The 26725-nt window shown below is 37.4% G+C and overlaps 1 protein-coding gene across 2 annotated transcripts in view; it reads right to left on the minus strand.

Moving 5' to 3' along the window:
• Positions 1 to 1902: 1902 nt before the first annotated feature.
• The window catches only part of RIC1 (RIC1 homolog, RAB6A GEF complex partner 1), a 142995-nt gene continuing 118172 nt past the window's right edge, over positions 1903 to 26725 (minus strand). The window contains exons 13-26 of one of the 2 annotated variants that reach the window (XM_068974029.1): positions 23430 to 23468; positions 23013 to 23123; positions 21995 to 22084; positions 21049 to 21209; positions 19930 to 20065; positions 15004 to 15120; positions 13715 to 14443; positions 11455 to 11613; positions 11227 to 11366; positions 9353 to 9639; positions 8155 to 8346; positions 5455 to 5632; positions 5113 to 5301; positions 1903 to 4297 (exon numbers count right to left, since the gene is read on the minus strand). In XM_068974029.1, the coding sequence (XP_068830130.1) occupies positions 4009 to 4297; positions 5113 to 5301; positions 5455 to 5632; positions 8155 to 8346; positions 9353 to 9639; positions 11227 to 11366; positions 11455 to 11613; positions 13715 to 14443; positions 15004 to 15120; positions 19930 to 20065; positions 21049 to 21209; positions 21995 to 22084; positions 23013 to 23123; positions 23430 to 23468 (2817 nt within the window). In that variant the 3' untranslated portion in view covers positions 1903 to 4008. The remainder of the gene's footprint in view (positions 4298 to 5112; positions 5302 to 5454; positions 5633 to 8154; positions 8347 to 9352; positions 9640 to 11226; positions 11367 to 11454; positions 11614 to 13714; positions 14444 to 15003; positions 15121 to 19929; positions 20066 to 21048; positions 21210 to 21994; positions 22085 to 23012; positions 23124 to 23429; positions 23469 to 26725) is intronic. The other variant, XM_068974030.1, reaches the window with a different exon arrangement.

The raw sequence follows: 26725 nt of genomic DNA on the forward strand, positions 1-26725 counted from the left end.
TAAAGGCCATCTATGGGAAACTCAACAGCTGACATCCGAATGTATAATGAAAACTCAGTACTTTCCCCCTAACATCAGAAAGACGAGGGTATCTACTTACTGCCACTTGAATATTGTATTGGAGGCTCTAGCCCAGGCTTTGATTATAGATGACATGATTTTCTATACAGGAAATGCCAAGGAATCCACATAAAAAACGTATTATATAGTTAGTGAATTGAACAGTGTTGTAGGATGCAATTGCAACATAAAAAAATCAATTATTCTATATACTAACAAACAATAATCCAAAAACAAAACAGTTCTATTTGCAAGAGCATCAAGAATAAAATACTAATAAGCTTATTAAAAGTACCTATAAAACCCTCCTGAAAGAAAACTGAAGCCATGAATAACTGGAAAGACACTCCATGTTCATGGGCTGGAAGGCCTATTATCAAAAGATGGCAAGATTTTCCAAAAATTGATCTGAATGTAATCCTTATCAAACTTCTAGCTGCCTTATAGGTGTGTGTGGGTGCACACACAAGCTGACAAGGTGACTCTAAACTCATATGGAAATGCAAGGGGCACAGAAGAGCCAAAGCGGTCCTGAAAAACTCAACAGCTCTCAAGTTCAAAACTTCCTTTTTCTAGGTAGCAACAGTAATCAAAACAATGTCATACTGGCATCAAGGAAAGACCCAGAAATCAATGTAATACAACTGACAGTTCCACAAATAAACCCATTCGTTTGTAGTCAGTTGATTTTCAACAATTCAATAGGAAAAAAATCTTTTCAGTAAACGGTGAACTTTTCAGTAAATTATAACAACTGAGTAGTCACATACAAAAGAACAGTTAGACCTCTTCATACCATATACAAAAACTAACTCAAAATGGATCAAAGACCTAAATGTAGGTGCTAAAATATAAAACAGAAAAAAACATAAGCATAAATCTTCATAACCTAGGATTTGGAAATGGTTTCTTGGATATGACACCCAGAAGCTCAAGGAACCAAAGAAAAAGTTGGGGACTTCACCAAAATGAAAAACTTTGTCTCAAAAGACAGTATCATGAAAGTGAAAAGCCCTTAGAATGAAAAAATGTTTGCAAAACTGTCTAGAATATAGAAAGAACTCTTGCAAATCAACAATAAGATAAATGAGCCATCTGTGAAGTGGGCAAAGAATGTGAATACAGTTTTCTCCAAAGAGATGTGAATGGCTGATAATCATATATGAAAAGATGTTAGCCATCAGGGAAATGTAAATCTAAACCATAAGATATGACTTCATACATAACTCAGATGGCTATAACCAAAAACAAATGTTGACCAACAGAAACTTGAACCCTCATCCACTACTAGTGGAAATGTTTTTTTTTTCTTTTAAAATGGTACAGGCATTTTGTAATACAGTTAAGCATGCCCCACCCCCCGGCCCCTGCCGCCCCTGCAAATTAACCAGTTATCATAACCCAACGTTTCCACTCCTAAAGAGAACTGAAAACTTACGTCCACACAGAAGCCTGCATATCAGTGTCTGAGTTGAATCCCTCCCAAATGTCCCTCAACTGAAGAGTAAAGAAATATATCCATAAAATAGTATACCCATATACATTTTAAATATAAATTTTTAGTTATAAGGAAAATTCTAAAAGGTGGAATTATATAATGAAATATGACTTTTAATACATACATTTTTTGCTGTTAACTTGATGAGTAAACAAAAAGTTCATGTAATGGTTTTATTGCCCTTTACCAAGTTAAAAAAAAAAAACACATTACAGAAGTAGCAGCAACTTTTAATTACAAGCAAAGGTTAACTCTACCCCCAAATAACTTGTTTTGGTATCAGCAAATAATTTAAACTTCAAATAGTTATACTGAATATTTAAATTCATTGGTTAAATATGGCTTAAACAGTCAAATACGTGATCCAAACAAGGCAAAATTAAAATAGGATTCAAAAAATTAAAGTATACAACAAACTACCAAAGAAAAGTTTTTCTGTAAAGCTGCCAATCTTTTTGCCTTGGGGCCACCTATATCTGTTGGTTGCAAAACAAGTATTTTATACAAGAAAAGTTTCGGTCGTGGCATTAACCATAGGAATATGGTTAACTTAATGGTGCCCTGCTTTTAAGAGTGAAAGATGAACCCAGCAGCACATTAGGATATCTGTAAACATGGCTGTTTACCATGGTGAATCATTTCTATTGATTAAATACACCAAACACAAAAGTAATGCTAGTTCTTCTCATAATGGACTAGGACAGGAGAAGAACTGCTTCAGTTTCTTGCTGGGCTGCATGGACTCACATGGGAAACATTTTCTATCTTAAGATTCAGGGAAAGGTGGTTTAAAACAAAGGCTTAAATAAACATAGCACCAGAAGGGCCAGGTACCAGTAATCACATATTCCACCAATTCAGGAGTTTTAGTATGTGAAAGTATTGCACTTGTAATGTGAAAAGTAAGTGACAGTAAATTATCAAAATCAGTAATTTAAAACCATTGATGACTTTTGAACAAAGCATTTTTCAAATTTGAGTTTCCTTTCAAAGGAAACCTGGCTAGGACAAGTAAATCTAGCCATTAATTTTAAAAAGCAAGGATAGAGGACCAAGTTTTATTTCTAAACTGTAATTGCACTATGAGAGGAGAGGCTGTTTTACATAGTGGTATGAATTTGGTCCACATCAAATACATTGTTACTATAAAAATAAGTTTGTTTTTGTAAAAAATAACATTGCATTCCTTTGTTCAAATTGCACAGTACAAACAAGCTATCTAAATTAATACTGTTATAGGGTAATTGATAAACATACAGTGGATATGTGTTTAGTCTGAAGCAACTGAGTCTGCAATTGTGTTTTCATAATGTATGAAAACTAAAATTTAAGTCATATCCAGAAATACATAAAATATTTAAGAAGTTATGATGAATGCATTCTTTACATACTAATTTTTAGTAGCCGTGATAATACAGGATTCAGCAGTCTATTTACATAGAGTTCATTTTTATTCAATTTACAAAAGCAATAAATAAGAAACTACATTAATTTGCACAAAACCTGTTTCATTTCATGATCAGTGTGACCATTTCTGTTACCTTATGACCAAGCCAATAAATCTGTCTTCCTTTATGAAGAGTGCTTGTATCTGGAAAGAAAAGCAAGCCCTGTCTTTGTTCTAAGAGTATCTATAGCCATGCAGAATCCAGCATAAAACCTTACAAATTATAGTACAAGCCCTAAAAATAGGAACAGTGCCTTTGAGTATATTTACACAAAATTATTCACAAAAAGATACGATTCTTTGATACAAAATAGTTTAGTGGTATCTAATAGCATAATTGATAAGAACTCCTCAGGCCTCTGCCTACACTCACCTAGCAGGAACCAAGCTAGACAAAAAGCAGGCACACTGACACAGGTAAACAGCTTCCATCGATTGAGGACCAGGATTAACAGGCCAGAAGAGGAGCATGTTACAGGTGCCTGTTATACCAGGGCAGGCATCTATTCAGAGGCCCAACTAGGGAGTCCAGTGCTCTTGATCTAGGGGGCATACAGGTAGCTCAAGCACTTGATGAGCTACAGCAAGCACCTTAGCATTTATTTTTAAAAAGCAGTCCAGAACACACGCTGAACCAGAAAACAAAGGAAGCTTTAAGTAGTGAAAAAGTAAGCTCATCTGGGGCAATACGATCCCTGTAGTTTAAGAGCTACCAGTCTTTAAGAAAACCAAAATGTTTGCATGTACATCTGTACAATATTCTGTACAACTTTCCACTGCAGCTTAAAAAAAAACTTTTATGAAAGATGATCTTTTTTTTTTTGATATCACATTTTTTATGGACTCAAGATTTCATAGAAGAAAAAGTTAAAATTTAATAATACCTTACCAGAGTCTCTGAGCTGTGTTCTCCCCCTGGTTAAATTTTCCAACTAGGTCACAGTGCCCTCAGTTGCACGCTGATGCTAGTTAATACTGCCCATGGAGATGGTACTCACTGTTGTTACGACACAGAACAGTCGTAAGTCCCATCTTGAAAAGCTTCCTCCTCCTCTGCTCGCGCCGTGGCCTCCTCTTTCCGGCTGACCAGACTGCCACCTGCGACCTCGCCCTGGGGGATGACCCCATGGCCCGAGGAGCCCCTGTTCTCCTCTGCCCGGGGGCTGGTCTGTTCAGGAGTCTTACCCACAGTCATCGGCTGGAAGGCTTCAGGCTGGACCTGCTCTTCTGTGATCTCACTAAGCTTCTGCAGGTGTGGCTTAATGATGTTTAAAAATGGCTTATATCCAGGACTAAGCAGAAGAAAAAGGAAATTGGCTCTTATCAGCCACATTCAAAAGGCTCCATAGCATGTTATGGACAGATTCTTACTAAGCATTGATACAGTAGGGTCAGTGATAGATTATAGGGTACAGGAGGAGGCACAGAGGTAGTAGGAAGGGAAAGGCTTTTAGATGCCAAGGCCCCCCTGGAGGGGGCTACACATAATGTAAGTGTGAGCACAAACAGCAAAGATGGATACTCTTTATCCGGTATAGCAATTAAAAAGCGTATTCTATAATCGTAAACACCATTAATAGGATTTTCAGACTTGAAAAACAGGACCTTCAGAGAACATTTAACCTAAACGAATTTGCCAATTAAGGAAGACTAGAGCCAAGTGAGGGAAACCCCAAATCCACAGGTGACTGGCGACAAAGGGGGTAGATCCCAGGCTCTTCTACTTTCATTCACTATTCTTATTTTGGGCTTGTCAGTAACTGCTATGGAATGTTCAACTCACACAGACTTTAAATTTTTACTTGTTTTCAGGGTATCATCTTCAATTCCACAGAACTAGAAATCTCAAGTTCCACCCTAGTTCTAAGGTCATTTGGACTGTATTGGTCCTCAGTGACACACATTCACTGACAACAATGAATATGACTCATTTAAAATAACTGGGTCTAAAATGGTAACTAAAGAAAATAATCTTAAAAATGAATATACAGAAGGAGTTTTTATTTCAAGCCACCTACAAATCTCCAAATAAATGAACCAAAAATAAGCCTTAATGTGAAAGAGAAGTCACCAGAGGACAGTCAAGGGAACGAGCCTAATCACTTACCAATCTGTGGAGGCCCATCGGTCCACAGCATGCAGCCCCGTCTTTATGTTCTGTAACATCTCTCCATCTACCTCTGAAGACTGTATAATAACCAAAATCTGGTTGATGATTGAGGATTCTCTAAGAATCAGGCCTATAACAATGCACCAGTCCAGACATCCTGCCTCCATGAAGATGTGCAGCAAATACCTACATACAGAAGCAGAAACACAGTGACTGATGCTAGGAAGGATCTATGGATGAAGAGAAGGGCAGTTGTTATTGGGAAGGCAGCCTATATACCCAATTTGCCCAAACACCCTGAGGAGGCATTCTATGCTTCCAAAATGCTGAGAAACTTACCGAAGCTGGACCTGGGATTTGTGAGGCCCTTTACTCGCCAACTCCATGGAGATATGCTCCAGCTCTGACTGGGTTAGACTGAGTGTGGAGAAATTTTCATCCACCATTGTCCAGTCTCCATCCACCATGGAGCTACTTTCAGTCAAGTCTGTGGCTGAACCAATACTGCATTCATCACCTGATGAAGAATTGTCAAAAGTCACAAACTAGCTTAATGTATGTCTTCCTTCAATTAAAAATATTGGCTGTCTCTCAGATGTTGGTTCCTCTTTAGGATTTTGAGACGAAAACATTAAATTCACTACTAAAATTCCCATGTTACACTAAATAGTAGATGTTTAAAAAAAAAAAATCATCAGAGAGGTAACCAGGCATTATGTGCCATATAAAAGAAAAATACACTACTACCTATTAAGCAGTCTTGCCCACCTCTGGAAACAACAACAAACCTAGCTACAATTTGTTCAAGTCCTTTTTGGGGAGAGGGAGGTGCCACACAGCTTGTGGGGTTTTAGTTTCCAGGTCCTTGAGGCAGTGAGAATACAGAATCCTAACCACTGGACCACCAGAAGATTCCCAATCAAGTCTTTAGATTCAATCACCAGTCTACAAGAAGTACCGAAACTGTTTAAACCATGCAGATGCAATCAACTGAGATCCAGTCATGAGAAAATTCACAGAAGCAAGTCTCTTCAATGAATAAATTGCAAGAAGAAAAAAAGAGATGGGGAAGGGGAAAAAGCACTAAAAATGGAATTTAAGAAACATAATCACTGCGTATGAATCTTACTTGGATCTTGATTCAAAGTATTCTTGGGCTTCCCTCGTGGCTCAGCTGGTAAAGAATTCACCCGCAATGTGGGAGACCTGGGGTCAATCCCTGGGGTGGAAAGATCCTCTGGAGAAGGGAATGGCTACCCACTCCAGTATTCTGGCCTGGAGAATTCCATGGACTGTATAGTCCAAGGGATTGCAAAGAGTCAGACACAACGGAGTGACTCTCACTTTCTTTTAAACCGCAAAAATATGACATTGTAAAACAGCTGGAATTTGAATACTTACTGGATATTTGATGGTATTAAGGAATTACTGTTAAATTTTTAGAGAGATGTGCCATTATTTTAAAAAAAAGTCCTTTTAGAAATATATACTGAAACATTCACAAATAAAACATATCATATCTTAGATTTAGTTCAATAATACAAGAAGGAGAAAGTGTTTTATCAACAAATTTATTCATGAACTGGTAATAACTGAAGTGGGGGTTGGAGGGAAGGTGCCCATTATAGTATTATTTCTCCTTTTAAAATATGTTTGAAATAATCTCTCTAAAAGGTTTTCTAAAGAAAAGCAATGATGCCACCTTAGATCCATTAGGATGCTACTATTAACAAAATCATCAAAGAAGTGTTGGCGAGGCTGTGGCAAAACTGGAATCCCTGCCAGTGTTGATAAGAAGTAAAGTGGGGCTGCTGCTATGAGGAAAAAGCTGAAAACAGAATTATCACATGAGCTGACAATACCCAGAAGAATTGAAAATGGTCTCAAAGAGACTTCCCATATTCACAGTACCCGCCCCGTTCTTTGCAGCATAATTCACAATAACCAAAAGGTGGAAGCAATGCAAGTGGCCACTGATGAATGGATAAACAAAATGTGCTTTGAACACACAACAGAATATTGACAAACCCGAAAGAGGAAGGAGATTCCCATGCACGCTACAACAAGGATGAATTTTGAGAACATTATCTAAGTGAAATAAGCCAGACACAAAAAGACAATTACACAGGGACAGAAAATAGAATGTAGTTGCCTGGAGTTGGAGGAGGGAGAGATGGAGAGTTTTCTTTAATGGGTATAAAGTTTTGCTTTTGTAACGTAAAAAAGTGTTTTGCAGGTTGATTGCCCAAGAATATAAATGAACTGTACACATAAAAATCCTTAAAGCAGTAGATTTTACATGTATTCTACTACAATAAAAGAAGCCATGGCTTCTATATGCCTCCCTATATAGGAGCAGCTCAGGCAACAGTGAGCATACACTGAAAATCAAGCATCAGGTGGATCTGGCCATTGAAGCTGCAGAATCAGACCAACTGCTGCTTCAGCTCTTATATAAACCTAAACAACATGAATCACTTTAAAGCTTCTTCAATTTGTAATTCACCCATTAGTATAATTGCAGAAGACACACATTTTTTTGGTAAAGGGTCAGACAGTAATCTTAGGCTTTGAAGGCTGAGATGCAAAATTCAGGGTATCATGCAGGAATTTAGAAGATAAAAAAATTTTCCCATAATTTTTTACAGCTGAAACAGAAGATAACTGGTAACAATTTTTTATAATACAGGTCCACCTATGAGAAGAATGGAATTCTTTACACATGGATAAAGTTTTGTTTACTTGAGGTTCAAAGTTAGTGTTTCTGTATCATCAAAATTGATTACAAAGGTTCATTTATTAGTGTTTAGCTGTAGTGAGGTTTTACCTGTTTCATTTATGTAAAATAAACATGGCAAAGTATAATCAAAGTGATTTTGGCCTTGTGCTAGTAACTATTCACCTGTCCAGCAGATACTAATGCTAATTCTCAAAGACACATCTTGAAATGAGTAAAGCTCTCTCTGAAATGCTACATATGGCATATAAACTTTCCTCCAAAGAAACTAATGAGGAGCTAGGATTTAAAATGATATCTACCTTTATTAGATAAAGGTGACAGGAAGGCATCTTGCATCTGTGGCCCATGAGATGAGGCTGTGTCTATTTCTTGATGAGCAGGACCAATGTTTCCGAGCCAGCTCTGACTTCGTTGGATATTAGAGACGCCAGCATCTATCTCGAGGTTTAAAAATGGGTCAGTTGACTGTGACTTTAACAGCTGCTCTCCCACTGCAAGGTAGGAAACACAAAAAAAGGAATTAAAGGTGCACACACTGCCATTTCCAGTTCAGTTCTTTCAGCTTCTCTTCCCCCACCAACTCCAAATACGAAAAGTTCAAAGCCAATTAATGTCGCTACACTGCATCACCCACCCATGAACCAGGGAGGTTGGACTGGAACAGAATGCACTGACCAGATAATGCCACCCAGAAGTCATCTTCTATCATTATTTAACTTACCAGAAACTAGGCAAAACCTCAGTCATCCTTAAATGATTTTCCTTGGTTTTAAGATGACATGAAACTTCCAAATGCCATAATAAAAAGGGTTTTGTTTGAATTTTCGTAAGTAATAATGATTACAACCTGAACTAAAAAAACCTAAAAAAAATTTTTTTTACCAAGATACAGTTCACTTTGCCCTCTCCTAATTTAGAAGATGGCCCAAGCTCTCAAAGACGTATTTTTACCATTTCTCTGGAATGAATCCTGTCAGGTAAGTCACAATTTAGCTTATTTTGAGATCTGTGGCTAACCAATGCCAAAGTGAAAGTCGCTCAGTTGTGTCCAACTCTTTGCGACCCCAGGTACTATACAGTTCATGGAATTCTCCAAGCCACAGTACTGGAGTGAGTAGCTGTTCCCTTCTCCAGGAGATTTTCCTGACCCAGCAATTGAACCAGGGTCTCCTGCATTGCAGGAAACTTCCTACCAAAAAAAAAAAAAAAAAAAGTGTGGTATCTTCTATACTCAGTCAATGCTCAACTTGCTGATAATCTGAGAAAACAATCGGCTGGATTTATAAATTAAACTTCAAAGTCAAAAGGCCAAGAGACACATGATCTACTTTTATTTATATCCTTAGTCAAATGGTGGATGTTCCAACTGATCTACAAAAAGTCAGCTTCTATCTACGCTTGGAATGAAAAGACTTCTTGAATATCAACTAACGGAAAAATGTCTAAACATTTGGAGCAAATACAATTCTTGTATAAGTAACACAAAGCCTATATTACCTGGTCGGTATTTTCCATTTTTGAAAGGAGAACTGACAGAAGAAGCTGGGATGATGGGAAGTGGCCAAAGGAAATCTTTGTGGAGCCTCTTCAGGGCCAACACAAAGTTGTCTACTCGGGCAGCACGGGTACGCTCCTTGCACAGCCAACTAATGAGTTCAAAGCCCAGCTGGGCTGCAAAGCAGCCGAGATCCTTTAGCCGAACTTCTTCTAAGAGACGCCGAGCGTGTCTCCAGAGCATCATATCAATATACATGTTCTCAGCACAGTCACTGTCTTTGCTCCATCTGTAAGTGGGAACACAAGAAAGCTACAGAACAAGCTTCACATACGTCTTATGAAGTAGCACTGAAAATGCTGACAAGGAGGAAGGAGATTCGAGAGAAGAGGAAGATCAAGTATCAGAGCTTCTCCATGAGATAGCACACCTGTTGAACAGTAGCTGGAACACAGTAAGTAGCCTCTTAAACATGTCTGTAAAAGTACAGAATAGAAAACAAAAAGGAGACCTACAAAGCCAAATCAGGAAGAGGATAGTGACTGGATCAAGTAAAGAAAGGAAGCAAACAAACGCTGTATTTGAAAAGACCAGTGAAAAAAGGAAAGGAGATCAGACCAAGGAGACTAAAGAGAAGCAGAGTGAAATGTAGTCTCTTAATGTGAGTTATACAGACACATAAGAAAAAAACACATTTAAAGAAATGAATGACTAAATATCATCTGTTACCCCTTATTCCTATGAACTGGTGAGTTGCAACTGGTTTGGTACTGGGGTGATGGTGTGCCTTCAGAGAGCAGTCCTGGAGCAGGACTACCTGCATTCTGAACTTGGCTCTGCCCCACAGTTTTGTGAATATAAAGAGAGTTTATTTTTCTGGGCCTCTGTTTTTCACCTGTATAATATGGATAATAACAGTATATTTACCCATACGGAGCTGTTACTGAAAGACCTATACACGGAAATGTTTGAATTGTGCCTGGCGAGCAGTGAGCACTTAGTATATATTAAACACCACTCACATTCAGGGTATAGCTGAGTAGCTACTGTTTGCCTGTCAATTGTTTTATAGTCTTTCACGGTTGCATTCAACTTGTTTATGGTGTGTGTGTGTCTGAGTGTGCGTGTGTTGGGAATGCAGGTGTATTAATGGCTCTGTAAGAAAAAGCTGTAAAACATCACAATAAAAATGTTCAGTAAGCTCTCATTCTGTGTCAGGCGCTGTAGTAAGAGTACACACAGAATAGAAAAGAAAGGATTAGGGGAGAGAAAGAAACCAAGAGCCAAGACCACATAACAACACAGGAAGGAAAACAAGGACCTCACAAAACAGGCAAATCTATTTTACAATGTTCAGCATGAGTTCAGAGCTACCCCTCAGGGCATAGTAACCCCTCAGGGCATAGTAACCCATCTACATATAATACACGTTTCAGACTCCAGGATATACTTTTTTGGCATGAACTGTTTAATGACTTCTCCACTCAAAAGAGTCCCAAGAGAGTCCAGTACACGACTAAAATGTCAAAAGGTACACTGGGAAAGAATGGGAAAACTGCTGACTGTCAGAAGGCTTTTGAATTATTTGCAGATCTATCTTCCTTTTTATTCTGGTCCTCTGTTATCAGAGGTAATTTAATGTTAGTTGCATTTAGAATGGGCACATCAAGACCTATTCTAGCACAAAGGGCAAAAATACTACAAAGAATAAAGAAGTGAATTTAGGAGAAAGAAAAAAGGCAAGCCTTTAGGGAATGTAAAAAGGAACTGCAATCAGATCAAACGGTTTTTTCCTAAGATCCAATTTTACAAATACTCTGAAATGCAATGTGTTATAGAATTCCCTAAAAGCAGGAACAGTTCTTCATTCTTTTACCTTTTTCCAGAAGGACCGGATGGCATACTTAGTGTTTTCTGTAAGCTGAATTTACTAGCAGGAACACTGTCAGCTGACTGGGATAAACTGATGCTTCGATTCCTGAAGAACTCAAATCCACCACCACTTGAACTAGGTTCCTATGATTACACACAAAGTGCAGTATGGTTAGAGGAAGATGCCACGTGGGTGTGTGGCCTAGCAGAGCTGTGCAATTCTTCAACTAACCTGAGCTGTAGGTGTGGATGGGGGAGTCTCAGATTCTCCAGAGCCAATGGCTTTCAGAAATCGAATCATGTGTCGACACAGGTCCCACTTGCCTTGTTCCAGGGCTGTGTTGAAAAGAAGGGTGGCATGTTGCCTACTTACTGCTGGGACTTCCATGTTCTAGAAAAACAACCAAGAATTCCTTTTATACTACAAATGATTTGAGAAGATATGAGTAATTCTTTATCTCCATGCTTCCCTAAACCCAGACAAGTAATGCAGATATCGCATTGTAGGGAATAATTTACTAGTAAAATCAAAAGAAGCATTGAAAAGTACCATGTAAGAAGAAGTGAGGCAGATACTCCCCTGGTGTAATATAATTTATGATTTCTTGCACTCCCATTACTGCCAGATATCTTAAACTTTATACATTCTTTCATTTCTCCTAGTGACTCTCAAAAGAAGTATATCATTCTCATTTTACACATGAGAAAACTGAGTTAAACAACTTGTTGAAATTATGCATTTAAAACTTTTTAAAAATTGTAATTGCATGGCAATGCAGAGTGTAATGCCCATGTACAAATATAAGCACAGGAAAAAATGGTAAATAGTATCTCAGTATTAATATGAAAATTAGTCTGATTCTGTAGTCTTCCTGAATATGTCTCAGAAACCCCCAGAATTCTGTAGACCACACATTGAGAATCCCTTGCCCTCAAGAGTGTTAGAAATCCAAAATGAAAGAAGTCTGGTTCCCAAAAATAGGACTGTTGGATGAGAGAGAAATAAAAATATATGTTCTAAACAAAGAAAGAAATAAACAACTTGTTGAAGATCAGCAGAAAAACAAGAGTATAAATTTGTCTTTCTGACTCCAAAAAAGCTCTGGTCTATGTCCTGTGACAGAGCTTTCTGAGGATGTGACTTAATAAAAAACTGCTTTGGGCAACAGTATGTACTACTGCTACACAATGGGCATCCACAGTGGTTCTTTCACAGATTTAATCTTGCTGCTTGCCCTGGCCTTCATGGAGAGGCGCCTAACAGGCAAGTTAAACTATAATTATCACGTCAGTCACAACTTAGGAATCCTGATAAAGTTTCTAATTCCATTGCTTGGGAGATCACTGAAATCTAAGCAGTGACCTAAATTAAACAAACAAACAAAAAACTGCATTTATCTTGTTTCTGTTTTTACAACTGTGAGGCCTTTTAAGAATAGCCAGAATCTCAGGGCCACCCACCTTCTGCCAGAATATCTCCTCTGACTTCAGTCAGCTGCCATGAAGCAAATGCTGACAGGAAAACTGCTTCAGGCATAATCTCAAACCAGGTTTACGGTTAGCTTCTTCAAACAATAAAAACAACTCTGCGGTAATTTGGAAGAACATTTACTTCTCAGCCAATTCCATGCCACCAGGAGAGAGATTACTGTGGAGGGCTCAGATAAACCCACTAATATTCAGAATAATTATTTACTAGTATGTTTATTATATATTTTGATAATCATATGTAATATGTACGTATTATTATATGTATTATAACACATTATATGTATATACATACACGTGCTTCTCTGGTGGCTCAGACAATAAAGAATCTGCCTGCAATGTGGGAGACCTGGGTTCGATCCCAGAGTTGGGAAGATCCCCTGGAGGAGGGCATGGCAACCCACTCCAGTATTCCTGCCTGGAGAATTCCCATGGACAGAGGAGCTTGGGCTATAGTCCACAGGGTCACAGAGTCCAACATGACTGAGTGACTAGGCACAATGTATATATGTATATATATACATACAAGACATTCCTTTAATATTATTCAAAATAATACTGTAAACTCATTAATTTGTTTTAGGCCTATTTATGGGCAAACAGGATTAAAAAAAACCCCAACCCTGCAATGCTACTTTTTAACAGTAATTTTCTGCCATCATATAGTAAGATTGAGTTCTTCAAAAGTAAAGATAAAAACTGAACAGAAAACTTGACTCTAATAGTTCTTTTTTTCTTTGTAGTATTTACTTATTTGGCTGCACCGAGTCTCAGTGGCAGCATGTGGACTCTTTAACTGCAGCCTGCAGGATCTAGATCCCTGAGACCAGGGATTGAACCCAGGCCCCCTGCATTGGGAGCATGGAGTCTTAACCACTGGACCACCAGGGAAGTCCCTGTACTAGTTCTTTAAGCACGATCACAGTGCCAACCAAGGACATTTGCTTTCTTTTTCCTCTAGGTTTATGCTAATTCTTATACATTTACAAGAAGAAAATTGTTACCTGTAAGATAATAAGGTAAGACGCAGCAGTATCTAAATCCTGAGCCATCAAACATTCCTCAAACAAGTCCTTGGGGTTTCCAACAGCTGCAAAAAGGTAGTTCCACAGGGCATACTCAGTCTTCCTGGCACAGTGAACAACTGTCTGCAGGAAAAGGGGGAACTCGGTGATAAATTTCGCCACCGTGGGAAGCAGAGGGTCGGGAATGGGCTCCCGTGAGGTAGCTTCTTCTTCCAGCACTTCATGGAGCATGAGCTCCAGTACGTGGGGAAAGTAAGGCAGCGCGGCACAGGACTGGGCTAAGAGCAGAGCTTGCTCCCCGAGGTTCCTCACCAGCAGCTGACGCAAAATGTGATGGAGGTAGATCTGAGAGGTTCTCTCCACGACACAGAAAGGGAAGAGCACCTCCAGCTGCTCCCTAGCACTGTTCCGAGAATACAGAGAATCGTAGAGCAGAGTGTCGTTGACAGCACCAAGGACTAATGCATCTTCAAACAGAACAGCCAGGGGGTAGATATTTATGTGGAAAGGCAGCATGATCCGTTGGGACAAGAAGGAATGGGGCTTGCGGTGATCCCTGGGGAAAAGAGGGAGCCAGACTTTCATCCCGGCACCTCCACAGCTCAGCCAGAGGGCCTCCAACAGGTGACGCTTCTGTTTATTTGCACGACATGTGGTCCAGACATTTTCAACAGACTGGGCTAGTACAACAGGAGGACAGAATGGCAACTGGAGAAAAAGAGACTGAAATCAGTTCTTTTCCCATTAAATTTGTAGATGAACTTTTCCTAGGTACTAGTTTCTCAAGTCTTTCAAAATAATAGTATAAATTCTGGGGAAAATTAGAGGAATCTGTTTAAAGTTAATAATACTGCCCTGCCTTTCAAAGTAAGTGTACTTAAATCTAAAAACAACGCCCCTCCCCCAAGGAACTTCACCGATTTATCCTGTTTTTCCATTAGAATTATTCCAAACAGTAACACCTAAGCAGTAACGTCTGGCATACAGAACATTTTATTATCATTGTAGGATCTTATCCTCCACTTTCCACAGTCTTGCACCAAAGGCTTACAACTAATTTTATATACTTTCTCAGTTTCCAAACCATAAGACAGTACTCTGCTCTTAAACTCTTTTATCCCCTCATCCTTCTCCCAGACGTCCTTCACATTCTAAGCAGCTCTCATCTAACTCACAAGCCTCCTTTGGTTAGGGCTGCTGTCCCTGTCTCGGATCTGAGGGCCGGACCTGACATCCTTCACATTCTAAGTGGCTCTCATCTAACTCACAAGCCTCCTTTGGTTAGGGCTGCTGTCCTTGTCTCGGATCTGAGGGCCGGACCTGTCCCTTTGCATCATGATGAGCTGTCCTGCCAGATTCAGCATAATGCTCTCTGCATCGCGAGCCTGAAAGGACAGTGAGTTGGATTCATATGAATTAACAAGTATACTTTCAGCATTTCCCCCACCAAGGCATAATGCTTACAGGTTAAACAAACAATCCTGAGTGTGTATTACGGTCAGTCATTCTGTTAGACTCTGTTGGAGTCAAGGAGCTGTCTGGCTCCAGTAGTACAAACTTAACACAATGCAATTAATAATTAATTAATGAAAAGGTGATGGCAGAGTTGAATTATCCTGAAAAAACTAAGAGACTTCCAGAAGTTCATAAAAGTGAGACCTTGCTTCAGTGACCTGGTGGGCATAGCTAGAGAAGGCTTAAGGATGAAGTGGGACTTGAAGGGTGAGGATGACATACATGGGTGGGAGAAAAACGTTTGGTACTTTAGTTGAAGAATGAAATATAAATGACACAAGAAGATAAAATAGTTCTACTGTGAAAGTGAGAACAATCTCGCTAGATTAGGGATATTACAAGGAAAAATACTGATGGTAACAGACCTTTAAGGAGGGCTTGGAAAGTCAAGTAAAAATATATCAGGAAATAAGCCACTACTTATGGTCCTTGAATAAAAGAGTTATTAAAAATTCTGAGTTATTCAGGATGGATGACTGAGGGGAGGAAGATATCATGGGTAGTAACTTCAGGAATGAAGTAAATAGTGTGTTTTATTAAGGAAAATTTCAATCAAACCCCAAAGTAGAAAACCTAGGATTCCCATCTTTAAGTTTGAGGAGCACTGCTTTAAAGTATATTTTCAGCTATCAAGTCATTTTCACTTGTAAAGAGGAAGAACATTTTGATTAAAACAAACCAAAAGCTTACTTATATTCTAGACTTGAAGGATAAACAAAGCTGAGTCAAAGATGATTTCAGGCTGCTGAATCTAGGTGAGGTGCTAGAGAAGTTGTGGTCTTCATGGACAGAAGTTAGAAGGAGATAGTAACTTAGGAAAGGGGAATCTGAAGAGTTTCCTTTTACTGCCCATTAAATTAGAAAGAATCTTAAGACTTCCAGATAAAAATGTTGTGAGAGATGACTAAACTGGAGATGAACACCAGAATCATTGAACCATAATGGTAAGGCTGGTAAACTGAAGGTAACAGATGAATTTTCTGAAGCAAAGCATGTGGCAGCAACAGATCAATGGACCACTGGCTAAGCTTTTGAAGGCAAGAAGAGAAACAAAGCATGATGCCACGAATCAGAGAAGGAGAGAGTTTTAGGAAGGAAAGGACGATGATTAAGATGGCATGGATTGTGTCCTAGCTTTGACTCCTGCTGGCTGGCTGAATTTAAGCTCCAATATCATTTAGGGTTCAGTCAGGAAAACAACCATCACCCTATGTATTCTACTTGCAAAAAATAATCAGATACATGAAATGCTCATTTGTACTGCTCTAAGACACAAGAGATTGTGTGTAAAGAAATGGCAAAAGGATGCTGAATACTTAAGAGACTTTGTCACTCATTTTTGCTTTATATCATCCAGGTAGGTAATAAGCATATTAATTTAAAATGCAGGAATTTGAAAAATTACCCCACAAAAATCTGTAAGCAACTGTCACAAAGCTCAAGAATTTTACTTGGAAAGGAGTCTTCCGTTCCCAATTTAGCACATAAACTAAAAATGAACATCTGTCCATAACACATGAGAAACAGTAAATAACTTGAGTTAGGAGAAGGAAAAATGGAATTGAAAAGTTGTGTGAGAATTATAAGAACTAGAGAGGAGAGGAAACCGAACATGCAATCCCAAGAATCAAACAGTATGATTGGAGGGACAAACGGGTTTCCCTGGTAGCCCAGATGGTAAGAATCTGCCTGCAATGTAGGAGACCCAGGTTCGATCCCTGGGTTGGGAAGATTACCTAGAGAAGGGAATAGCAATCCACTCCAGCACTCTTGCCTGGAGAATTCCATGGGCAGAGGAGCCTGATGGGCTACAGTCCATGGTGTCATGAAGAGTCGGACATGACCGAGTGAATAACACACACACCCCCACAAACTCCTCAAACACTTCCAAAGACCTGAAGAACATCCACTGCAGTTTACTAAATACGTTAATGTTCATAATGACCACTTTTAAGTTTTCAGATATAAAATACAGTGGTGAATTTACTATTATTTCATTTAAAAAAACCCAACAAAACAGGGCTTCCCTAGTGACTCAGTGGTAAAGACTCTGCCTGCCAATGCAAGAGACATGGGTTCGATCTCTGGTCTGGGAAGACTCCACACGCCCCAGAGCAACCGAGCCTGTGCTCTCAACCTTGGAGCTGCACTTACTGAAGCCCACACACCCTAGAGCCAGTGCTCCGCAACAGGAGAAGCCATCACGCGGAGAAGCCTGTGCACCGCGATTAGAGCAGCCCCCGCTTGCCACAGCTAGAGAGAAGTCTGCTCAGCAATGAACTGCCAGCACAGGAAAAAATAAAAGCACAAAATTCTCCATTTTTCCCTTCAGCTCTATCCACGCAGTCAACATTTTTTATTGATAATATCACAGTACATAAGAACAGGTGACCATTACAGCCCTCTCAAGCAGCTTTGATGAACTTTTCAGAAACTGAATGTAACACAAAAGCTGGGACCACATGTATCCTCAAGGTCCTAAATCTGAAGGAACCCAACAAACCATCTAAAATCCCTGGTAGGTAATTCTCATTGCAGCATCAGAGACAAGGGGCTCACCTGTCTCCTCAGGGAGGCCACCTTACTGTTGAACAGTTATCATTGCTGGTTTTTTGTTGTTAAATCAAGACTTGCTTTGTTTTTTAAACCTTGGCCTTCTCTCTGTGCAAGATGTAATCTATTTCCTCTTATCTTTCAACTTCTTATTCTGCTCTTTACAAAGTTAAGTATCTCCTCTTTGTAAAGGGGCCTCTTAATTAAAATGGGGCACCCAGTGTTATTCATCTTCTGACTACCTACTCTATCTAGAATATTCAAGAAGTCTTTTTCTTTAATATGACTTCAAACATGATGAAAAGTACATAAAATGTACACCCCCCAATCTTATGCTCATTATTCACATTCACAAATACTGAGGTTTGTTTCACCTAACCCTTTTCTCTTTTTATTAATACTTATTTTGCCAAAGTATTTTAAAGGAAGATATCATGCCATTTTACTCCTATACATTTAGTAGGCATCTCTCAAATATAGGGACATTTGATTATATAATTACAATGCCAACATCACATCTAAACTTAATAAAATTTAGAACTATTTCTCAGTGTCATCTCTCAGTCAATATCGCTAACTGTTTTAACAGTGTCTTTTTGTAGCCTATTTGAATGAAGATACAAATGACCTTATGAATTGCATTTTTTTGTTATAGCTCTAAAATCTTATTTAAAAGAGTCTTTTCTTTTTTCCTCCACATTAATGACCTGCAGTTTTCCTACAGAATGTTATTAAACTGAACCTCTATCCTTGTATTTTTGATGAATAGAAAATGACTCGAGAAGCTTGATTCAGTTCAGGCTCAATGCTTTTGGCAGTAATTCTTCATGTGAACCTCAGGCTGCATCACCCCAGGAAGCATGCATGGTTCTCCTACTTTTAGTGATGCTAAGACTGACTAATGAGGCTTTGGCATGACAACTCCATACCTTCATTGTGAAGTTCCCATCAACCTTTCATTGATTTCAACTGGTGGTCACTGAATCCACTCATTTTTTCAAAGGCTGCAAAACTGATTCTTAATTCTCAAATTCCTTCCATATCTTTTAGCTAGAGTTCTGTAAAACATTCCTTTTTTATTAACTAGGACTATCTGGTTACATGAAATATGAGTTTGTAGAGAAAATGGAACCTGTATTTTAAAGCCACTCAGTGGAAGTGCCTTAATAGGAAGTTTTAAAAGACTAGACAGACAGGGATGACAAGTAACTCCACACAGAACTTTTCTTTGAAGATGGGTTGCACATTGACATGAAGTTTGGAAACATAAGTTATGCAACCTCGGTCATGGTGGCAACGCTACCTGCACAGTTACTTTAACCAGAAGCTATGGGAGTATCCCTTCTCTTTGCTCATAATTAACTAATCATGGAGTCCTCTATATGTCATATTCCTTCTACTTCTTTCTGTCTTCTTTTCACTACCCAAGTTTGGGCCACAAACACCATTTACCTAGATCACTGCAATAGCCTCTTAGCTGCTCTCCCTTCATCCAGTTTTGTCCAACTCTGGTTCATTTTCTTCCTTTGTAATGTTTTCTCTAATATTACAAAGCTTAGATCTAATAATATCTAGCTTAAAACACTTTAGACTTTAAGACAAAGTCCACAGTATCAATAAGACTATCACACTCTATGTTCCAGTCACTGCGAAATTTCTTCTGTTTCCCTGAATGTGTCCTGTTCTCTCCTATCTACAGGCCTTTGAACTGTTCCCTCTGACTGAAATTCCTCTTTACTTAGATAACCACCAATTATTCTTCAGGTTTCAATTTAAATGATAGAGAAACCATCTGTGATTGCTTAGACTACTCTAGGCTTTTGTTATACAGTATAACTTTTATACACAGAATAATGTTTTAACACAGTATCACTTTTTGGTATACATAGCAACCTGTATTACTTTTTGGTATACACATCACATTTGTATTAATTATCTATGTAATTATTTCTTTCCAGTATCAGCAAAAACCATGTTTGTTTAGTTGGCACTGTAACCCAGCATCTTCACACAAGGCAAATTCTATATATTTAGTATGTATTTTCTGAACAAATTAATAGTTCCTAATATCAAATTAAAACACAAAGACCCAAAAACTCTAAAGAGCTCTGGTAACAGAATGGTACCTGCTGTGGCATTTTCAAGGTGATTCCATTCTCTGTACTCACTGATGTCAGAGTGACAGATACCACTAGGAAAGGGTGAGGAATGTAGCGTGACATGGATACTTCCTGAAGAACCTGAATACCAGCAGTATTTGGACTGTAAAAGAGAAAGAAACAACAATTCTAATAAGTTTTTTTACACCTCAACAATTCTAATGAGTTCCCCCCCCCATTTCCACTACAAATAGTATCAGAGTTTATGTTTATAGGGGCCCCAAATACTTTCTACCTACCATTTCCACCTCCCCAAGTATCCTTTAAACAGCAGACTGACAAGGCTGTGGCACTCAAGAACACAAATGGAGATGAGGGGAGGGAAAAAAGGGAGTAAGATATAGAAAGTAAAAAAGAAATTGGGAAGAAGCTTACAGGAATAGCTTAGTCAGCTGAGAAATAGTTGGGTGAGGAAGGAAATGGGTTCTATCTAAGGTGATCTGTTTTTATTGTTATAAAAGATATCCTCAATTACTAAGCTACTTCAGCAAACACGCACTTCATAGCTTTTTTATAAAAAGAAACAAAAGCCATCTGAGAACAAAATAAAACTCAAGAAGTGTGGTCTAAATGCTGCAAGTCAGCTAGACGCCAAGAAGAATATAGGCAACACGCACAAAGAGCAAGATGACTGTCAGTTTTTCCTTTTCTAGACTACAGCCATCTAGGCCAGTGAAAATGTACAAGAGTCTGCTAAGGGCATGCTTCCTAAGCCCCTAAAACTACAGAAATATTATAAATTTCCCCAAGTTTCTAGAACACTAGGAAAATTAATAACAACTTGTTATCAAGATGTGTAAAAAAATTAATATTTAAAATTTTACCCAATCCCAAACTAGTGTTTTTTTTCAAATGAATCCAATAAGATTAGCTGAAAAAATTGGTAAAGCTTTATAGTTTATTTCTTTTGGTAGCTAAAAAATAACTACCATACAAAGATCACTAATTAAAATTCCTTGCTTTACGAAACTCTTAAAACAAAGGAAACCAAATATAAAATTAGAATAACTGTTTTGAGAAATAAAACTACAGAGGAAGCATGATAAATAAGAGCAAAAAATGACTCTATATATTTTATATACTCACCCATCAGATTTTCTTTCAATACTATAAAGGCATATTGAACAGTCTGCTCTAAAAACTATTACCATGTCCCGGAAGACACTAAGCAGTAATGTTTCTGCTTGTGTTTTGGTGACATGAGCAAAAGCATTGTCCAGATTTGAGGTTCGCAAATACACTCTGAGCTGTAGAAAATAAAAATAAAGACAACTGTAAAAAGAAGATACCTACCATGGATGACTAAATACTAAATACTAGACATACTGTTTTTTAATTTACTTTTTTTCAAGAGGAGCTAAAGACTAATTTGAGCATTAATAATAAGTGGATGTTTCTATTTTGACAAAGTAGGCAGATTCTACAAATAACTAAAAGATGAGTGATCAAAACTGTGATGTACTATTATGAGATACTCCTTTTAGACCTGCATATTTAGACATGACATCAGGAGATGTAGTTTCTCAAAAAATAAATATATAAATCAATCAATATATCTCTAAGGACAGACATAAACTTTTCAACTTTTAACTATTTTTTATTAGTTACAAACTTTATAGAGAATGGCTAAAATCATTAGAAAAAGTAATCACAGAAGTCCTGGTTATTCTTTTTTTTTTTTAAAAAACAGTAACTTGAAAATCCCATTAGCTAAAAATGTGGGATTTTTTATTAAAAGGAAAATATCTCATTCATTTTCAGTAGATTATTTTTATATAGATCAAACAATGCTGTGAAAATGAAAACTGTTAGTCACTCAGTTGTGTCTAACTCTTTGTAACCCCACGGACTGTAGCCTGCCTCTGTCCATGTGATTTCCAGGCAAGAATATTGGAGTGGGTTGTCATTTCCTTCTCCAAGGGATCTTTGGCAGGCAGATTATTTATTGTCTGAGCCACCTGCAAAGTCCTTAAATAATGCTTAATATCTTTAAAATAAAAAATTTATTATTTCTGAGAGAACAAAAACATACCTCTTCTTGACGATCACTTATGTTATAACATGCAAGGACAATAAAATCATTCCACCAGGCTAAGCCACCTGTCACAATCATATTCTGCTCCTTAAAGAAAAAAAATTTTACATTTATTCCTGACAGTAATACATTTGTAAAATATTCCTAATCAGACAATGAAAGCTCTAATTATTTCTGTTCTACTCTCTATTCTTCCCACCCCACAACATTAAGTGTTACTCGAGGGCCTTTATTAATAATGATTCAGATCCTATTTTTGAAAAAAAGAATGTATTTCTGTAAGGCAGAAAGTACATCATTTAAAGTAACTGGGAACCATGTAGCATTGTTATTCCACATTCAATACATCTTGGTTTACATTCTGGCTTTATCATTTATCAGCTGCCTGACTCTGAATCCTATATAAAATGGTAATAGTAGTGCCCTCACTGGGTTGTTATTAAGATCCATGAGATACATGAAAACTGCCTGGTACAGAGTAAGCACCTAGTAAATGTCAACTTCCTTTTCTATTCCTCCTATTTGATTCTTGCAAAATCCAAATGCATGTTTGTATGCTACCCAGATGTTTATATTGTACACAGACAAGCAGGAAATGATCTCAAATTTTGTGGAGATTTATTCCAATAATATCTGATGAACTCTACCTGAAATGGAAGAGTACATTCTCAATTACAGGATTAGTTTCTGATATTAACAAGAATTAAAAACTAACTATCTCAACGGACATGAACTTGGGTGAACTCCAGGTGATGGTAAGGGATGGGGGGCCTGGCATGCTGCAGTCCAAGGGGTTGCAAAGACTTGGACACAACTTAGCGACTGAACAACTATCTCAATACAAAATCCATTATCAAATACCAAGTACCTTATCAGAACTGACCCTTGGACATAATTCAGTCATTTTGTAATGTTTTTACTTTTTAGTAAGTAAACAGGGGTTTACTCTATACATAATTATATTGTAGTTCTCCCACACTTTGACAAATAGGTTTTTAATTTCAAAAAGACTAACCTGGGTAATGTTTCCAAAAAGCTTCCATTTTTTGGTGAGTAAAGAGTAATGTGCAAAACCAAACTTGCCAACAACAGCAATATTCTGGCCAAGCTTATCAATAGCTGAAAACTGAATTAAAAAAAATTAAGATCTCTTCCTTGAATTTTTTATTTAGACATAAGGAGCTAAGGATTATGTCAGGACGGCACACTATTAATAAACATTTGCTAGGTGAATTAAATGTAAAATGCTAAATTCAAAAATCATATTTAAATTATATTTAACAAAATTATAGATTTACACCAACAATGGAGAAGGAATCAAGTATTGAAACTTTTATCAATTCACCCACTGAAAAGCTCAATCCCCAGAATACCTCTTTCAGCACATGCCATCCACTGAAAGTTAACACCAACAAAGTAACAAATAACTCACCCGTATAGGCCAATTGCTCTCTAGATAGGTGCTGGAAATCTAGGAAATAACATATCAGTTTGTAAGACTTTTGAAATGTTTACTATATTTAAATGTAAAGCATTAGCATCATAATATGAGATTAATTTTCCTGTAATGTTTAAAGTGCTCCCAAATAATTGAGTATTATTGGCAGCCAATATTGCATATCGCCTGTCTTATCCATTTCACTATATGTTTCTAGACATCAGGCTTTCCTCTTTTTTCTCTATACTGTTTTTGTTTGTTTAACTATTGAACACTCAATCAATAACAGAATGACAAAAGATATTTAGAGAAGCATCTACAATGGTAGCCAAGAACTGTGTAGATAAACAGTCTGGTTTTGCTGATATGAACCATCTCTAAAATCTTATCTAATAAAATCAGAGCCTCAGCAAGAGTTGTTGTTTTTTTTTAAATAGCACTCTTTCTTATTTTTATATTTTTCTGATTAAAAAAGCAATGTACGCTTATAAATTTTAAACAATATAAAAGCACACAAAGTACAAACTGAAATTCTTCTCTTACATCACTGCTCAGGGGAAACAACTAATTAGTTTTTATTCTGTCTCTAAACAGCCATGTACACATAAAAGTGTGTCTAAGTCATGGCTATTTATTCACCTACAAGACTTTTAATATATTACAGATACGAACTCTTCACCTGCAACATCAGCAATAGATGTATCTTTCCATGCTGTCTGTCTCATTTTCGTACATGGTGTCATTTTATTACTCTGAGAATTTTAAACTTAAAAAATCCTCTGTGAGATATCAATGCAGATTAAGTCAAGTTTAGCTTTATTGAGACTGTGACCTCTCTCTTAGTCTGCTGATTAAATAGTTTCACGAACACATGGTGAATGAAGGGTGAAAATTAACAGAACAACAGAACAAAGGAAAAATCTTCTGTTCCTGGAATAACTACTGAACCTTCAATTTATTTATTTTCCTTTTACTCAAAGAAAAATTATTACATATTTTAAAAAGGAGAGCCAAATGAAAAAGCCAAGTAAATGCAATCAAATCCAATAAGCTTCTTTGTGTAATGTGAACACAAAACCAAAGTCAAGCAAAAAAAAAAAAAAAAAACCCAAAAAAACCTGCTGAAAACATCTGTATTAACCTTGATAAAATTTATTCATAAAACTATTTTTGTTAGACTTCACTTACTATCCAGTTAGTCAACCTAAAATCTAAATAAATTAATAGCTTTTAGTACATTAGGAAGTTCTTAACCCCAGAACTGCTTATGTGTGGATGCCTACTTTAGAGAATTAAGTGATAGACATATTTGAAGAATGCTAAACTTGTATCTTAACAGATATGCTGTACCATTCAGGCCAACTAGTAAAATTCATTATGATGGGTGAAATTAGTGCAGAATAATGGTAATCTGAGGTAACGATCAGGTGGCAAAGTAAAATTTGAAAGTAGTTTTGTAGGGGCCTATAAGTGAAATTCTTTTTTTGAATGAAGAAAATAAGAATAGTCACTTGAAGAAGGATATTCCTGGAGTACAACTGGGCTAGCACCCAAGACACTGAAGAAACAAACAAACAAAAACCACAAAATGCCCCACTTCCCCCAAACCTTGGTATTTCATAGTATTTATGAAATTTGAGTGGGTAAAGTGGGAAGTGAGATCTCACTGCCAAAGTGGATTCCAACACGAAGAGTTTCTAACCACAGGAACCAAGGTTAAATCTTATTATTTGATCACACTCTGATGAATATCTCTAAGAGAAAACAATGTATTCTTCTATCCTCCAAAAGTATATGAGATGCCACAAATGGCAAAAGGTTTGCTTTCAAAACTTACACTGAAGCTTTATTTATACAGTTTTATGTCTTGAAGATGCTATGAAGTAAGAAAAAAAACTTTTATTTTCCCTAGGAGATCTACCTATTACCTGAACTTTGAGTTCCACTCCTAATACTGAGAAAAGAAAATGGCAAAACTAAGAAAAGAGGTGGCTAATGAATGATGAAGAAACTCAGGTCAGGATTGCATACTCTGGGCACAAAAGTCATGTCACACCAGTGGGAAACCCAGTGCAAAGCTACAGAATCTCTACTCTTAACATCTTAGGATTTTTCCATCTCTCATAGAACCTAAATCTACCTTTTTCCCTTTAAAGTCATTCTGCTAAAACCCTGTCTTCTCCTCAGATTTATTTCTGTCTGTATCTGGTGAGATAGTGAAAACCATCATCCTAGGAGATCTGATCTGTGCCAAATACCTGGAACATTTGATTCACATTGTAGGAATGAGAGCAAATCATTTATAAATTAAATAGCCTTTACAATCCTCTTCGTTGACTTAACAAAGTGCCTGATACATTACCCTGCTTCTGACAAGTATGCATTTGTGTTATTTTTGTTAAAGTAGAAAACATAATTAACATAGAATCTTCTGACCAGGAAACTAATGAGTATAAGGTAGAAAGCTTAAACAAACAAACAAAAAACCTAGTAGTCTAGATGGGGAACAGACAGAGCAAGCAGGATTAGTTGAGCTCATCTGATGAACTCTAAGCTGTATAAGAAGCACACAAAGTATTAATCACGCAAACAAAGCCACTTTGATGGAGGATGCAGGCACTCTCCTGGACAAGAGTATGTGCTGAAGGCGGAATTAAACAGGTACCCATGTTTCTTCAGGGAATACTTACTAAAGGCTAAAATGTCTGGAAGGTAAAGCATTAACATTATAGGGACACTGTAAAACCACACTACCAAACACACACCACCAAAACAATGCATTGACTTTTGTGGCTAGATTACCAGCAAACAAAGCATAGGGCAACTCAAAGTAAAAACAGTGCCAAGTAGGCACATGCTAGGTTTTATTAATAGATCTAGGTCAGCAGTATATTATATGCTTCAACATTTAGTACCTAGGTTTTAAGATAGGTTCTATTATTCCCTTAATTTGTATCATGGCAAGGATCAAGTCTGCCACTATTCTGCTGTGTGACCTTGGGCAAGTCACCTAAGTTCCCTGAGCTTCAATTTCCTCATGTATAAAATCTAGTTGGACTATATAATTGCTAAGGTCCTTCCAGCTCTAAAAATTCTATGAGTCCATTATAACTTAATTTGGGGGAACTACAACAACTCTAGCATTATTTTTATTAGCTTTAAGGAAATGGAAACTATTAGGTAAAGCTAGAGTTAAGTTTATCTTTCTGAGTATTTTAGATATCTTAAGAACAGAATGACAGAAGAATCTTGCTAGTACCTAGTTGTCTGAAGTTGTAAAAGCAGTGTTA

Source organism: Capricornis sumatraensis, chromosome 6 (genome assembly GCF_032405125.1).
Source record: "Capricornis sumatraensis isolate serow.1 chromosome 6, serow.2, whole genome shotgun sequence".
Classification (NCBI taxonomy): domain Eukaryota; kingdom Metazoa; phylum Chordata; class Mammalia; order Artiodactyla; family Bovidae; genus Capricornis; species Capricornis sumatraensis.